This window comes from Pelophylax lessonae (assembly GCF_965119305.1).
Source record: "Pelophylax lessonae genome assembly, chromosome: 1".
NCBI classification, from domain to species: domain Eukaryota; kingdom Metazoa; phylum Chordata; class Amphibia; order Anura; family Ranidae; genus Pelophylax; species Pelophylax lessonae.
In genome coordinates, this window is record NC_138768.1 from 860,980,383 (window position 1) to 860,996,399 (window position 16,017).

Sequence of the window (16,017 nt, forward strand, 5' to 3'; positions counted from 1 at the left end):
GACAAAAAGGCAATTGGTCTTGAATACAAAAGTGATGGAAGGATCCCAAACAGCTGAGTACAGTAGAGAAATGTTTCTAGGCATGCTTGAAGAATGGGGAATCAACAAAGACCGAGTGATGCTTGCGCAACTTCGAGACAGTGGAGCAAACATGCCTAAAGGAATGAGGCTTGCTGATACATCAGACCTATGTCATCATGGCACACAACACCCTCCCTTCAAATGATGGTCTGTCAAGCCAAAGAGCTTTGATTGATATATGTTTTGAGAAGCATGAATAGATTAAAAATGTTGTGCTTGCAAGTCTTTTGAATCCTCGATACAAGAACCATGCTTTCTCTTCTGATGATGTATTGGCTAAGGCGAAACAATGGCTGACAGAAGATATGGAGGTGCAGGAGGATCCTGCCGAAAAGACAAGTCCAGAACACTACTTTTATGAAGAGCAGCATGCTAAAAAAACAGACAAATGTCCAAAAATACATCAACGAACAGAAGAGAATTTGCTTCATCGTCGTCTAATTAATTGATCAGGAAATTTTCAGTGTTTTATTGGGGCCTCATGTGAAGGATTCAATTGCTTCTGAATCTGCAACGATGAGCCTGGATGATGAACTTTATCTCTATTTGAAAGAAGCCGTAATTGACAGAAGAAGTCATCCTCTTCAGTGGTGGAGAGAAAATGAGGCACGCTACAAAAGACTTGCTTCCCATGCTAGAAGATACCTCTCTCTCTCTGCTCCTCTGTCCTCCACTCCTGAGCATGTGAGCATGTTTACGAAGTTGCAGCATTGTTTCAACAAAACAGAGGACCTTTAATAGGTGACCATGGACATGCTGAAATGTTCTGCTTTCTGCATTATAATATTGTTCTACTTAACTGGGAGTATTGAAAAGAGTAGTGTCCACTCCAATCCAATCCACTGTCTAGCTGTTGTCTACCTTTTTTTTTTTTTGCAGTTTTCACTGACTGCAGTAATTGCAGGGAGTGCCCTTCCCTACTGCAGAGGTAGTCCACTGACTCCAATCCAATCCACTGTCTAGCTGTTGCCTAGCTTTTTTCTAGCAGTTTTGCACTGACTGCTGTAGTTGCAGTGAGTGTCCTACTGCTAAGAGTTCAAATCCAATGTCTAGCTGTTGCCTAGCTTTTTTTCTAGCAGTTTTGCACTGACTGCTGTCATTTCAGTGAGTGCCCTATGGCAGAGGTAGTCCACTGACTCCAATCCAATCCAGTGTGTCTAGCTGTTGGCTTTATTTTTTTCTACCAGTATTGCACTGACCGCAGTAGTTGCAGTGAGTGCCATAATGCAGACAGAGGTAGTCCTCCACTGACTCCAGTCCAATCAACTGTGACACGTGTAGCTGTTGCCTTGCTCTTTTCTAGCAGTTTTGCACTGACTGCACTGCATTAGTTGCAGTCAGTGGCAGTGCATTACTGCAGAGGTTGTCCTCCTTCACTGACTCAAGTCCATCCAATCCACTGTGTATGTGTGGTCACGGTGTATATTGTGTAGCTGTTGTTGTTGCCTAGCTTTTTTTCTAGCAGTTTTGCACTGACTGCACTGCATTAGTTGCAGTCAGTGCCTTACTGCAGAGGTGTTCCTCTTCCACTGATGACTCCAGTCCATCCAATCCACTGTGTATGTGTATTTTGTGTAGCTGTTGTTGTTGCCTAGCTTTTTTTCTAGCTGTTTTGCACTGACTGCACTGCAGTAACATATTGCAGTGTGTGAGTCCACTACTGCAGCACTTTATTATGCATGAATGCACAATCAGATGATGTGAAATGCAAAGCAAATGTCCCTGCAATTTAAGTTTTCATATCAGTTTTTATGCAGTTAAGGTGTGAAGAACGAACACTTAATGTTAAAAATGTTAATGAATAAAGATTAACATGTTTATTAAGAGATTTGTGTAGAATTTTGTTTTTGTTTTTTGGGTAATTTTTACATGTGTGAAAATATCGGCCAATATCGGCCGATACCGCTATGCTATCGGCAAAATATCGGTATCGGCAACGAAAAAACTATATCGTCGATCACAAATATTATATATATATATATATATATATATATATATACATATATATTTTTTTTTTAGCAGAGACCCTAGAGAATAAAATGGCGACCATATTCGCACAGCGATCTTTCAAACGCAAATTTTTTGGAAAAAAATAAACTGTGTTAATAAAAAAAACAGTAAAGTTAGCCCAATTTTTTCTATAATGTAAAAGATGGTGCAAACAGATACTGGACATGTCATGGTTTAAAATTGCGCACACTCGTGGAATGGTGACAAACTATGGTACCTACAAATCTCCATAGGCGACGCTTTTAAAAAATTAAAAAGTTACCTGTTGCAGAGGAGGTCTTTCAATCGCACGGATACCTCACATGTGTGGTTTGAACACCATTTACATGTGTGGGTGCAACTTACATATGCTTTCACTTCTGTGCGCGAACATGGAGGGACAAGGCGCATTACATTTTTTTTTATTCTGTATTTTTATTTTTTTATTTTACACTGTGCCTTCAATTTTTTTTATCACTTTTATTCCTATTAAAAGGAATGCAAAAATTCCTTTTAATAGAAATATGCATGGCATGTCCTCTTTATTGAGAGATCTGGGGTCAAAGAGACCTCAGATCTCTTATTTACCTTTAAAAGCAAGAAAAAAAAAAAAAAATAGTATTTTTGCCTTCAAGAGAAGAAAAAAAAACATTCCTTTAAAGCAGAAAGGCAGAAGTGACCTCTCCTGCCGCCTCTAAAAGTAATACCGTGGCGAATCCTTATCAGACGCAGAATCAGCTGCAGTACATAAAAATACTGGGGTTATGGACGGTTGCTAGCTGCTGCCATAACAACGGTATTTAACGTCAAAGTAATGAGGTAAATGTGCTGTGAGGGTCTTATTTTCTATTCTATTCTATAAAGCAGCCTAAGCAGGATTCATCATCTTATTTCACTTTTATACCTTACTGCAGTTATTGCAATATGTTTCAATTTCAAATTCATTTTCAAATTTAGAGAGCTTGTTTCATTATCATTTATTTCGGATTCGTTGAAATTCGTTACTATTATTGGTTGAACTGGATAGACTTGTGTCTTTTAACCAGACTAACTATATAACTATTGTGATTTGGAAATTTAGATACATCCGAATCTCTGAATAACGAAAATTTCATCCAAACTTCAGTTTGTAACGAAACTAATCGCACATGTCTAGTGAAAACTACATACCTGGAGATGGGACATCCCTGCGCACAGCAGGGCCCTCCACACGTGTTTTGGTGTCCTTGTTAACAGCTACATAGGCTGTGAGAGAGGAGACAACACCAGACTGCAGACTGGTCTCCAAGATCTTCTTCTTCACTTCTTCAGACTCTGACTCTGTTCCATATTCCAGCTCAGAGATCAGAGCTTTGGCTGCCAGTCTGTGGATGGTGGGTCTGGAAGAGAATAGACAATGCATGAGGAAACCCACATGATGGCAATTTGTGGATGGCGGATGAGAGAAGATAGACAAAGAACTGACAGTGTATGGATGTGGGTCTTAAAAAAAGATATGCCAGTGTGTGAAGAAACCAGGACTATGACCGTCTAAGAAAGATGGTTGGGAGAAGATAGACAACGCATGAGGAGATCTGAGCTCTGCCAGTCTGTGAACGGTGGGCCCTAAAAAAAAGATATACAAGTGCATCAGGATGCCACAGCTTTGCCAATCTTTGAATGGTGGGTAAGAGAACATAGACAGTGCATGAGAAGACCTGAGCTCTGCCAGTCTGTGAATGGTGGGTAAGAGAAGATAGACAGTGCATGAGAAGACCTGAACTCTGCCAGTCTGTGAATGCTGGGTAAGAGAAGATAGACAGTGCATGAGAAGACCTGAGCTCTGCCAGTCTGTGAATGCTGGGTAAGAGAAGATAGAGCAGGAGAAGACAGAGCTCCTCCAGTCTGTGAATGGTGGGTAAGAGCAGATAGGCAGAGCATGAGAAGACAGAGCTCCTCCAGTCTGTGAATGGTGGGTAAGAGCAGATAGGCAGAGCATGAGAAGACAGAGCTCCTCCAGTCTGTGAATGGTAGGTAAGAGAAGATAGACAGTCCATGAGAAGACCTGAGCTCTGTCAGTCTGTGAATGGTGGGTAAGAGAAGATAGACAGTGCATGAGAAGACCAGAGCTTTGCCAATCTGTTAGTAGTGACTCTAAAATGAGAACCAAGAAAATTTTGTCATTAATGTGGGGTGTTTCAAAGACTAAATATTGACCTTTCCGCATTCTGCACCTTCAGCGGGAAACGAAGATTATTCTTTATGATTTCATCATTAAACTTGTACTGCAGGCAGACCTCTCCATCAGCTTCATTCTCCACCTAGGAAATATTAAAAGAAAGAGTAAATCACCTCAAGCTCCAAGTCACTATATACTGTATAATGGATAACATACAATGTAAATGGGCGTTCTAACACCTAGTAACCTTGTTCTCACAGTCCTACTTGGCAAGGCAGGTGGGATTTGTACAGCAAGTCCTTAGCAGATAATGAAAAAAAAAAATCAGCTTTTTCAAGCCATTACCTAAACTGAGGTTAGTTCCTGACTAGGGTTGAGCGAACACCTAGATGTCCGTGTTCGACGGGTTCGGCCGAACTTTAAAAAAAAGTCCGGGTCCGTGTCCCGGACTTTTACCGAACTTTTCCCGGACACCGAACCCCATTGAAGTCAATGGGGACCCGAACTTTAAGGCACTAAAATGGCTCTAAAACACCAAAGGAAAGGGCTAGAGTGCTGCAAATGGCAGCAAAACGTAATTAAGAGCATGGCAAGTGCTCTGCAAACAAATGTGGATAGGGAAATAACTTAAAACAACAAAAAAAAAACAGAAAAATAAAACAATGTTCTTCTTCATCTCTGAAGGACGAGGCCCATATGGAGTAGGAGGGAGGTTGAGGTGGTGGTGGATGTGGCGGTGACATAGGCGTGCGCACAGGGTGTGCTGGGTGTGCCTGGGCACACCCTAATCACCTAGGGCACATAGCATTGCCAGTGAGGAGATGGGAAAGATCTCCCTGGGACCTGCTCTGCTCTATTTCTCCTTGCCTACAGGTACATGGCCCCGATACATTACTCTCCCTGCTGGCAAACACATGCATGTGTATTTCAACTTTGGGGTGCACACCTTAATGCAATAGGCTGCGCACACCTATGGGCGGTGTAGGTGGAAGCGGCGGTGGAGGAGGACCAGGGCCGGATTAACAGCATCATGGGCTTGGTGCTGAGGATTTTGAAGGGCCTTAAGGGCCGTGCCTTGCCATGCACCCAGAGGAGGAAGGGTGCAGCCATGCATGCCTAATTCAACATGGGATGCTGTCTCTGAAGCCCATAAACACATCCATGCATCGCCAACTGTCCCTCCTTGTCCGGCCTTCACGCTGTGTGGGGAGGTTCTGAGGGTGCTGCCTGGGGAAGCGAGCATAGAAGCCAGACTTCTGTGTTTACAAGTGACAGAAGAGCGGTAACAGTGAATATGGCCAACCCGGGGCCTATATAAAAGGTAGGGGCCTGGAGCTGCAGCTCCAATAGCCCCTACATTAATCTGGCCCTGAGGAGGAGGACGAGGTAGCCAACACTGCTTCTTTTCAAAAATTTTAAATGAGGGTACACCCCAAAAGAGTGAGAAAGAGCAAAAATGGAACAATGGGTGGGTAAGGTCGGTATCCATTGCTATTCTGCATAAGGTACGGAAAAGTCCCGTGGGATCCATGCCTGGTTCATTTTAATGAACGTGAGCTTGTCCACATTGTCTCTGGACAGGCGGCTGCGCTTGTCTGTTATAACGCCCCCAGCCGTGCTAAATACCCGTTCAGATAATACACTGGCTGCAGGGCACGCCAGCACCTCCAAGGCGTAAAGGGCAAGCTCAAGCCATGTGCCCAATTTGGAGACCCAGAAGTTGAAGGGGGCAGACCCGTCATTCACTACATGTAGGCGTGTGCACACATACTGCTCCACCATGTTGGTAAAATGCTGCCTCCTGCTAAGACGTTCCATCTGAGCTGCTGGTGCTGCTGTTTGTTGTGGCGTGCTGACAAAGCTTTTCCACATTTCGGCCATGCTAACCCTGCCTTCTGAGGTGCTGGCGGTGCCCTGGTTGCGTTGGCGACCTCCTCCTCCTCCTCCTCTGCCTTGTGCTTCCACTGTGGCCCCGCTGTCAGATGGGAATGCCAGCAGCATGGCGTCTACCAGCGTGCGCTTGTACTCGCGCATCTTGCGATCGCGCTCCAGTGAGTGAATTAAGGACGGTACGTTGTCCTTGTAACGGGGATCCAGCAGCGTGGCCACCCAGTAATCAGCACAAGTTAGAATGTGGGCAACTCGGCGGTCGTTGTGGAGACACTGCAGCATGTAATCGCTCATGTGTGCCAGGCTGCCCAGAGGCAACGAAAGGCTGTCCTCTGTGGGAGGTGTATCGTCCGTGTCCTCTGTATCCCCCCAGCCACGCACCAGTGATGGCCATGAGCTGGCCTGGGTGCCACCCTGCTGTGAACATGGTTCCATCTCCTCCTCCAGCTCCTCCTCCTCCTCATCCTCCTCATCCTCCAGAACTGTGCCCCTGCTGGACAATTGCGTCCCTGGCGTTTGCGTGTGCAGGAACCCACCCTCGGAGCCCCTTGCGAATGACTGCCCTGAAAGCCTTGGAAATGTTACCTCTTCATCCTCCTCCTCCTCCTCATCCTGTGCCACATCCTCTTCCATCATCGCCCGAATTGTTTTTTCAAGGAGGCATAGAAGTGGGATAGTTAAGCTGAGAACGGCGTCATTGCCACTGGCCATGTTGGTGGAGTACTCAAAACAGCGCAACAAGGCACACAGGTCTCGCATGGAGGCCCAGTTAAATTAAATAGCGGAATAGAAAATATGATCCAAAAAAAGTGTATGTATATCACACGTACACAACCACACTGGGCCCCAATTACTATTGTTTGTACCCCTAAAAGGCTAGATGAGGAGTAGGGGGAGTATGGAACAGGCAGCACCCTCAAACCTTCAGAAGTATGAGATGAACCCCAACAACTTGGAAAGGTGGATCTCTCTCACACGTACCGACACAGACTATCCCGCAATTCAATTGATCCTCAAAGGTTTTTATTGAATAGCGGAATAGGAAATATGATCAAAAAAAGTGTATGTATCTCGCACGTACACAACCACACTAGGCCCCAATTACTATTGTTTGTACCCCTAAAAGGCTAGATGAGGAGTAGGGGGGGTATGGAACAGGCAGCACCCTCAAACCTTCAGAAGTATGAGATGAACCCCAACAACTTGGAAAGGTGGATCTCTCTCACACGTACCGACACAGACTATCCCCCAATTTAACTGATCCCCAAAGGTTTTTGATTAAATAGCGGAATAGAAAATATGATCCCAAAAAAGTGTATGTATATCACACGTACACAACCACACTGGGCCCCAATTACTATTGTTTGTACCCCTAAAAGGCTAGATGAGGAGTAGGGGGAGTATGGAACAGGCAGCACCCTCAAACCTTCAGAAGTATGAGATGAACCCCAACAACTTGGAAAGGTGGATCTCTCTCACACGTACCAACACAGACTATCCCCCAATTTAACTGATCCCCAAAGGTTTTTGATTAAATAGCGGAATAGAAAATATGATCCCAAAAAAGTGTATGTATATCACACGTACACAACCACACTGGGCCCCAATTACTATTGTTTGTACCCCTAAAAGGCTAGATGAGGAGTAGGGGGAGTATGGAACAGGCAGCACCCTCAAACCTTCAGAAGTATGAGATGAACCCCAACAACTTGGAAAGGTGGATCTCTCTCACACGTACCAACACAGACTATCCCCCAATTTAACTGATCCCCAAAGGTTTTTGATTAAATAGCGGAATAGAAAATATGATCCAAAAAAAGTGTATGTATATCACACGTACACAACCACACTAGGCCCCAATTACTATTGTTTGTACCCCTAAAAGGCTAGGAGTAGGGGGAGTATGGAACAGGCAGCACCCTCAAACCTTCAGAAGTATGAGATGAACCCCAACAACTTGGAAAGGTGGATCTCTCTCACACGTACCAACACAGACTATCCCCCAATTTAACTGATCCCCAAAGGTTTTTGATTAAATAGCGGAATAGAAAATATGATCCCAAAAAAGTGTATGTATATCACACGTACACAACCACACTAGGCCCCAATTACTATTGTTTGTACCCCTAAAAGGCTAGGAGTAGGGGGAGTATGGAACAGGCAGCACCCTCAAACCTTCAGAAGTATGAGATGAACCCCAACAACTTGGAAAGGTGGATCTCTCTCACACGTACCAACACAGACTATCCCCCAATTTAACTGATCCCCAAAGGTTTTTGATTAAATAGCGGAATAGAAAATATGATCCCAAAAAAGTGTATGTATATCACACGTACACAACCACACTAGGCCCCAATTACTATTGTTTGTACCCCTAAAAGGCTAGGAGTAGGGGGAGTATGGAACAGGCAGCACCCTCAAACCTTCAGAAGTATGAGATGAACCCCAACAACTTGGAAAGGTGGATCTCTCTCACACGTACCAACACAGACTATCCCCCAATTTAACTGATCCCCAAAGGTTTTTGATTAAATAGCGGAATAGAAAATATGATCCCAAAAAAGTGTATGTATATCACACGTACACAACCACACTAGGCCCCAATTACTATTGTTTGTACCCCTAAAAGGCTAGGAGTAGGGGGAGTATGGAACAGGCAGCACCCTCAAACCTTCAGAAGTATGAGATGAACCCCAACAACTTGGAAAGGTGGATCTCTCTCACACGTACCAACACAGACTATCCCCCAATTTAACTGATCCCCAAAGGTTTTTGATTAAATAGCGGAATAGAAAATATGATCCCAAAAAAGTGTATGTATATCACACGTACACAACCACACTAGGCCCCAATTACTATTGTTTGTACCCCTAAAAGGCTAGGAGTAGGGGGAGTATGGAACAGGCAGCACCCTCAAACCTTCAGAAGTATGAGATGAACCCCAACAACTTGGAAAGGTGGATCTCTCTCACACGTACCAACACAGACTATCCCCCAATTTAACTGATCCCCAAAGGTTTTTGATTAAATAGCGGAATAGAAAATATGATCCCAAAAAAGTGTATGTATATCACACGTACACAACCACACTAGGCCCCAATTACTATTGTTTGTACCCCTAAAAGGCTAGGAGTAGGGGGAGTATGGAACAGGCAGCACCCTCAAACCTTCAGAAGTATGAGATGAACCCCAACAACTTGGAAAGGTGGATCTCTCTCACACGTACCAACACAGACTATCCCCCAATTTAACTGATCCCCAAAGGTTTTTGATTAAATAGCGGAATAGAAAATATGATCCCAAAAAAGTGTATGTATATCACACGTACACAACCACACTAGGCCCCAATTACTATTGTTTGTACCCCTAAAAGGCTAGGAGTAGGGGGAGTATGGAACAGGCAGCACCCTCAAACCTTCAGAAGTATGAGATGAACCCCAACAACTTGGAAAGGTGGATCTCTCTCACACGTACCAACACAGACTATCCCCCAATTTAACTGATCCCCAAAGGTTTTTGATTAAATAGCGGAATAGAAAATATGATCCCAAAAAAGTGTATGTATATCACACGTACACAACCACACTAGGCCCCAATTACTATTGTTTGTACCCCTAAAAGGCTAGGAGTAGGGGGAGTATGGAACAGGCAGCACCCTCAAACCTTCAGAAGTATGAGATGAACCCCAACAACTTGGAAAGGTGGATCTCTCTCACACGTACCAACACAGACTATCCCCCAATTTAACTGATCCCCAAAGGTTTTTGATTAAATAGCGGAATAGAAAATATGATCCCAAAAAAGTGTATGTATATCACACGTACACAACCACACTAGGCCCCAATTACTATTGTTTGTACCCCTAAAAGGCTAGGAGTAGGGGGGAGTATGGAACAGGCAGCACCCTCAAACCTTCAGAAGTATGAGATGAACCCCAACAACTTGGAAAGGTGGATCTCTCTCACACGTACCAACACAGACTATCCCCCAATTTAACTGATCCCCAAAGGTTTTTGATTAAATAGCGGAATAGAAAATATGATCCCAAAAAAGTGTATGTATATCACACGTACACAACCACACTAGGCCCCAATTACTATTGTTTGTACCCCTAAAAGGCTAGGAGTAGGGGGAGTATGGAACAGGCAGCACCCTCAAACCTTCAGAAGTATGAGATGAACCCCAACAACTTGGAAAGGTGGATCTCTCTCACACGTACCAACACAGACTATTCCCCAATTTAACTGATCCCCAAAGGTTTTTGATTAAATAGCGGAATAGAAAATATGATCCCAAAAAAGTGTATGTATATCACACGTACACAACCACACTAGGCCCCAATTACTATTGTTTGTACCCCTAAAAGGCTAGGAGTAGGGGGAGTATGGAACAGGCAGCACCCTCAAACCTTCAGAAGTATGAGATGAACCCCAACAACTTGGAAAGGTGGATCTCTCTCACACGTACCAACACAGACTATCCCCCAATTTAACTGATCCCCAAAGGTTTTTGATTAAATAGCGGAATAGAAAATATGATCCCAAAAAAGTGTATGTATATCACACGTACACAACCACACTAGGCCCCAATTACTATTGTTTGTACCCCTAAAAGGCTAGATGAGGAGTAGGGGGAGTATGGAACAGGCAGCACCCTCAAACCTTCAGAAGTATGAGATTGTGTTCACTGTACCCCACAAAGATTGAGTTCACTGCACCCCACAATGATTGTGTTCACTGCACCCCACAAAGATTGTGTTCACTGCACCTCACAAAGATTGTGTTCACTGTACCCCCCAAAGATTGTGTTCACTGCACCCCACAAAGATTCTGTTCACTGTACCCCACAAAGATTGTGTTCACTGCACCCCAAAAAGATTGTGTTCACTGCACCCCAAAAAGGATGTTGTTCACTGCACCCCAAAAAGGATGTTGTTCACTCCACCCCAAAAAGATTGTGTTCACTGCACCCCACAAAGATTGTGTTCACTGCACCCCAAAAAGATTGTGTTCACTGCACCCCAAAAATGATTTTGTTCACTGCACCCCAAAAAGGATTTTGTTCACTGCACCCCAAAAAGGATGTTGTTCACTCCACCCCAAAAAGATTGTGTTCACTGCACCCCACAAAGGATTTTGTTCACTGCACCCCAAAAAGATTGTGTTCACTGCACCCCAAAAAGGATGTTGTTCACTGCACCCCAAAAAGGATTTTGTTCACTGCACCCCAAAAAGATTGTGTTCACTGCACCCCACAAAGGATTTTGTTCACTGCACCCCACAAAGATTGTGTTCACTGCACACCAAAAAGGATTGTGTTCACTGCACCCCAAAAAGATTTTGTTCACTGCACCCCAAAAAGATTGTGTTCACTGCAGCCCAAAAAGATTGTGTTCACTGCAGCCCAAAAAGATTGTGTTCACTGCAGCCCAAAAAGATTGTGTTCACTGCAGCCCAAAAAGATTGTGTTCACTGCAGCCCAAAAAGATTGTGTTCACTGCAGCTCACACACAGAAAAATGGATGTGGATCACTGACACCTGCCTATCTCCAATCCCACACCACACAGCAATATCGATTGTAGTTTGTAGAACACAGTTTCCCTAAAATTCAGCAGACTCTGTCCCTAACAGGATTGAGAAGAGATCGTAGATCAGGATTGAGTGCAGATTCACCCCACCCCCCACACAGCAATATCGATTGTAGTTTGTAGAAGACACTGACCCTATAATTCAGCAGACTCTATCCCTAAAATGCCTACAACTCGCCCTGCCTAAACACTCCGACCTGTCCCTCAATTCTATCCGGACACAAATGGTTTTTTCCTGCCTATCTTTCCCTAATCAGCAGCCAGCACGTTGATGTGTGCTCTGTCCCTGAATCTAAGCAGCATAATGACGCCGCTGCGGCTGCCTCGAACTTATAAAGACTTGGTCACATGCTTCAGACGGCCAATCACAGCTACTGAGACATTTGCAGGCATGGCTGGGATGGCTTAAGGCACACCAGTTAAACGATTGTTGATTGGCTGTTGAAAGCCCGCCATGAAAAGAGCGCCAAAGCATGCAAAACCCGGAAATAAAACGACCGAACACGGATTTTTACCCGAACATACAGTAAAGTGTCCGTGTCCGTGTTCGGGTACAAAAAATCCAATTATTCGGTACGAACACGAATAATACAGTCCGTGTTCGCTCAACACTATTCCTGACCAACAAGGTGTCTCCTAATGGGTTCCCTAAAGAAAACAGGCAACTTTTGTTGTATCTTCTTAAGTGTTCTGTCAGTAATCAGCCTTTCCACCCAGCAGAATGCTCCGTGCAGAAAGAGTGTGAGAAAAAGATAGCCCTCAGACAGCTCCTCCATATATAAATTAAAGAGGTCTGGTCACCAGGTAAGATGTGGACCAAGGAATAACGGAATTTTTGTAAAATCTTACCTGTAAAATTCCTTTCTCTGAGTCCTCTGACAGTCGCCGCCTCCTCTAAGTCATCACTATTGGGTATTGACTTCCCCTCCACAGGAGTAGCTAGGCATAAGACTTAGTCAAAAGAACAAAAGGCATTTGCATATACACACCCATGGGGGCTGTCCCACTGGTCAATACCCCCCTGCGGTGACCACTCCCAACTCAGTTTGGTAGCATAGCAGTAGGTAATAAGAACACAACCCCAAAAGAGGGGCGGGGGCGGCGACTGTCGGAGGACTCAGAGAAAGGAATTTTACAGGTAAGATTTTACAAAAATTCAGTTTTCTCTTAAGTCCTCCGACAGTCGCCGCCTCCTCTAAGTCATCACTATTGGGATGTCCCAAAGCAGTGTAGACATGAGGGGTGGGAGACGCAACCGTAGAAAGGCAACGCAGTACCCACATCAGAGAAAGGAACCTTACCAGCACAGTAAGGGAACCTTCTGGGCAACAGAAAAAAACAAGGCTCAACAGGAGCAACAGCCCAGGAAAGCAAATACCAACAGCCAGGGACTCACAAAAAACACAAGGGTCCTTCATGGCACTGCCGCACTGAGAACTTTGCGGCCAAAGGAGGCATCAGCTGATGCCAGAACATCTACCTTGTAGAATTTGGAAAAAGTGTGCACAGACGACCAAGTCGCAGCCTTGCACACTTGGGCCACCGAAGCACGATGCCAATAGGCCCAGGACGCACTCAAAGATCTGGTAGAGTGCGCCTTAACAGGGAAGGGTGGAACCCGTTCCTTCAAAGCATAAGCCTGTTCAATGGCCTGTCTGATCCATTTGGCAATAGTCGCTGCAGACGCAGCCATGCCCTTCGGAGGTCCCTCAGGAAGGACAAAGAGGGAATCCGTCCTCCGAAAGGATTCTGTAGACGACAGGTAAACCCTGATCGCCCTGACAACATCCAAGGAATTCAAAGCAATCTCCTTAGGATGCTTAGGCTTCATACAAAGCGAAGGCAGGACAATGTCCTCATTAAGGTGGAACTCAGAGATCACCTTAGGAAGAAAAGACGGGTGTGGCCGCAAGACCACCTTATCCTTGTGAATTATCAAGTAAGGAGAGCGGCAAGACAACGCCGCCAGCTCCGATACTCTGCGAGCCGAAGTGATCGCCACCAAAAAGGCCACCTTCTTAGACAGCAGAGGCAACGATAACTCCCGGATGTTTTCAAAGGGAGCACGCTGTAACGCGGACAGAACCAAGTTTAAGTCCCATGGAGGTAAAGGCTCCTTTCTGGGAGGAGCCAAATGTCGCACACCTTGAATGAAGGTGCGAATCAAGGAATGAGACGCCACAGGGCATTGGAAAAGAATAGCCAGTGCAGACACCTGGCCCTTTATCGTGGCCAGCGCCAGGCGCTGGTCCACTCCAGACTGGAGGAAAGCCAACACTCTCGACACTGAGTAAGAGCGAGGGGAGAACCTTTCCAGGTACGGTAATAGATTTTACTAGATGAGGTTTACCTAGCCTTGATTAGAGTAGGGATAACCTCAGGGGAGAGACCCCCTGTCCCTCAGGACCTGGGTCTCAACAGCCAGGCCGTTAAAGCCAATGACTGTAAAGCAGGATGGAAAATCGGTCCCTGAGACAGTAGATCTTCCCGCATTGGCAGTCGCCACAGAGGCGCCACTGCCAGGTGAACAACTTCGGCGTACAGGACCGGCGTGGCCAGTCTGGCGCCACTAGAATCACAAGGTGCGGTTCCGAGGCTAATCTGCGGAGGAACCTGGGCAACAACTGAATCGGAGGAAAGGCATACATCAGACGATACTGATGCCAAGGGGCCACCAACGCATCCGAGGCGTTTGCCAGAGGATCGCGCGTTCTTGCCACGGACCTTTCCACCTTTTGGTTTAGCCGAGATTCGAACAGATCCACGTCCGGGGGTCCCCACTTTGCACACAGCATTTGAAAGACCTCCGGGTGCAGGGACCATTCCCCCTGGTCCAGGGTCTGGCGGCTCAGATAGTCGGCCTGCCAATTCTCCACACCCGGAATGTGAACTGCTGAAATAGCCGGAACATGAGTCTCGGCCCAAGACAGAATGTCGGTCACCTCCTGAGCCACCCGGGCACTCCTGGTGCCCCCTTGGTGGTTGATATAAGCCACCGCGGTAGCATTGTTCGTCTGTACCCGAACAGGACGGCCCCGAAGACGGCCTGACCACTGGAAGAGACATAGCTTGATCGCTCGAAATTCCAGCACATGGATCGGAAGGGAGGATTCCTCCGCCGACCAAGTGCCCTGGGCAGACAGGTTGCCCAGGACTCCACCGCAGCCCGACAGGCTGGCATCCGTGGTAACCACTGTCCACAGTAACGGACGGAAGGACTTGCCTTCCGACACCGCCGGGGATTGGAGCCACCACAGAAGATCCAATCTGGTCTGGCGACTCAACGAGACACACAGATCCAGCGACTGAGGTAGTCTGTCCCACCTGGCCAGGATCTCCGCTTGGAGAGACCGTGTGTGAAACTGAGCAAAGGGTATCGCCTCGAAGGCCGAAACCATCAACCCCAGGCCCCGCATACAGGTCCTGAGTGACGAGGACGGATTGTCCCTGAGGGACCTGATCTCGTCCTGCAAGGTCCGGAGCTTGTCCTCCGGCAAGAATACCTTCACCTGAGCAGAATCCAGGATCATTCCCAGATAGGGAAGACGAACCGATGGAGACAACGTCGACTTCTGTACGTTGATGGTCCATCCGAACTCCTGGAGCGTCTGTACCGTGGTGGACAGATCGCGCAGCAGGTCCTAGCTGACACTCGACCTTGGTAGGAGATCGTCCAGATACCCCAAGACCGCAATGCCCCAAGCCCTTAGCAGGCCCAGAACCGGTGCCAGCACTTTGGTAAAGAACCTTGGAGCCGAAGCGAGCCGAAAGGTAATGCCACAAACTGATAGTGGTCCTCCGCTATTGCGAACCGAAGGTACCTCTGGTGACCCTCGAAAATGGGGATGTGTAGGTACGCATCCTTCAGGTCTATAGAGGCCAAGAATTCCCCCGGACTCAGGGAGGCCACCACCGAACAGAGAGATTCCATACGGAACCTTCGAACGCGCACGAAGCGGTTCAGTGCTTTCAGGTCCAGAATAGGACGCACTTTGCCCTCCTTTCTGGGCACAGTTAACAGATTGGAATAAAACCCCTGAAACCTGTCCCGATGAGGCAACGGGACAATCACCCCATGGGCAAGGAGGTCCTGCACCGCTTGATGCAGGTCCTGCAGACGCCCCGGAGGCAAATGAAGATTTGAGGGAAAAAATCTGTCCGCCGGCCGGGAAAGGAATTTGATCTTGTACCCTGATCGAATGATTTCCTGAACCCACCTGTCCGGAATTCGGAGCAGCCAAGGTTGGAGGAAACCACGCAAACGTCCCCCCACCCTTGAAACGGGTGAGGGCGCCCCTTCAGGCAGAGGCG

At 46.4% G+C, this 16,017-nt stretch overlaps 1 protein-coding gene across 1 annotated transcript in view; it reads right to left on the reverse strand.

The window, feature by feature from the left end:
• The window catches only part of LOC309550053 (von Willebrand factor A domain-containing protein 5A-like), a 220,099-nt gene that overhangs the window by 91,199 nt on the left and 112,883 nt on the right, over nucleotides 1-16,017 (reverse strand). Inside the window, exons 12-13 of the mRNA XM_082250520.1 lie at nucleotides 4,267-4,370; nucleotides 3,241-3,449 (exon numbers count right to left, since the gene is read on the reverse strand). Of these exons, the coding sequence (XP_082106646.1) occupies nucleotides 3,241-3,449; nucleotides 4,267-4,370 (313 nt within the window). The remainder of the gene's footprint in view (nucleotides 1-3,240; nucleotides 3,450-4,266; nucleotides 4,371-16,017) is intronic.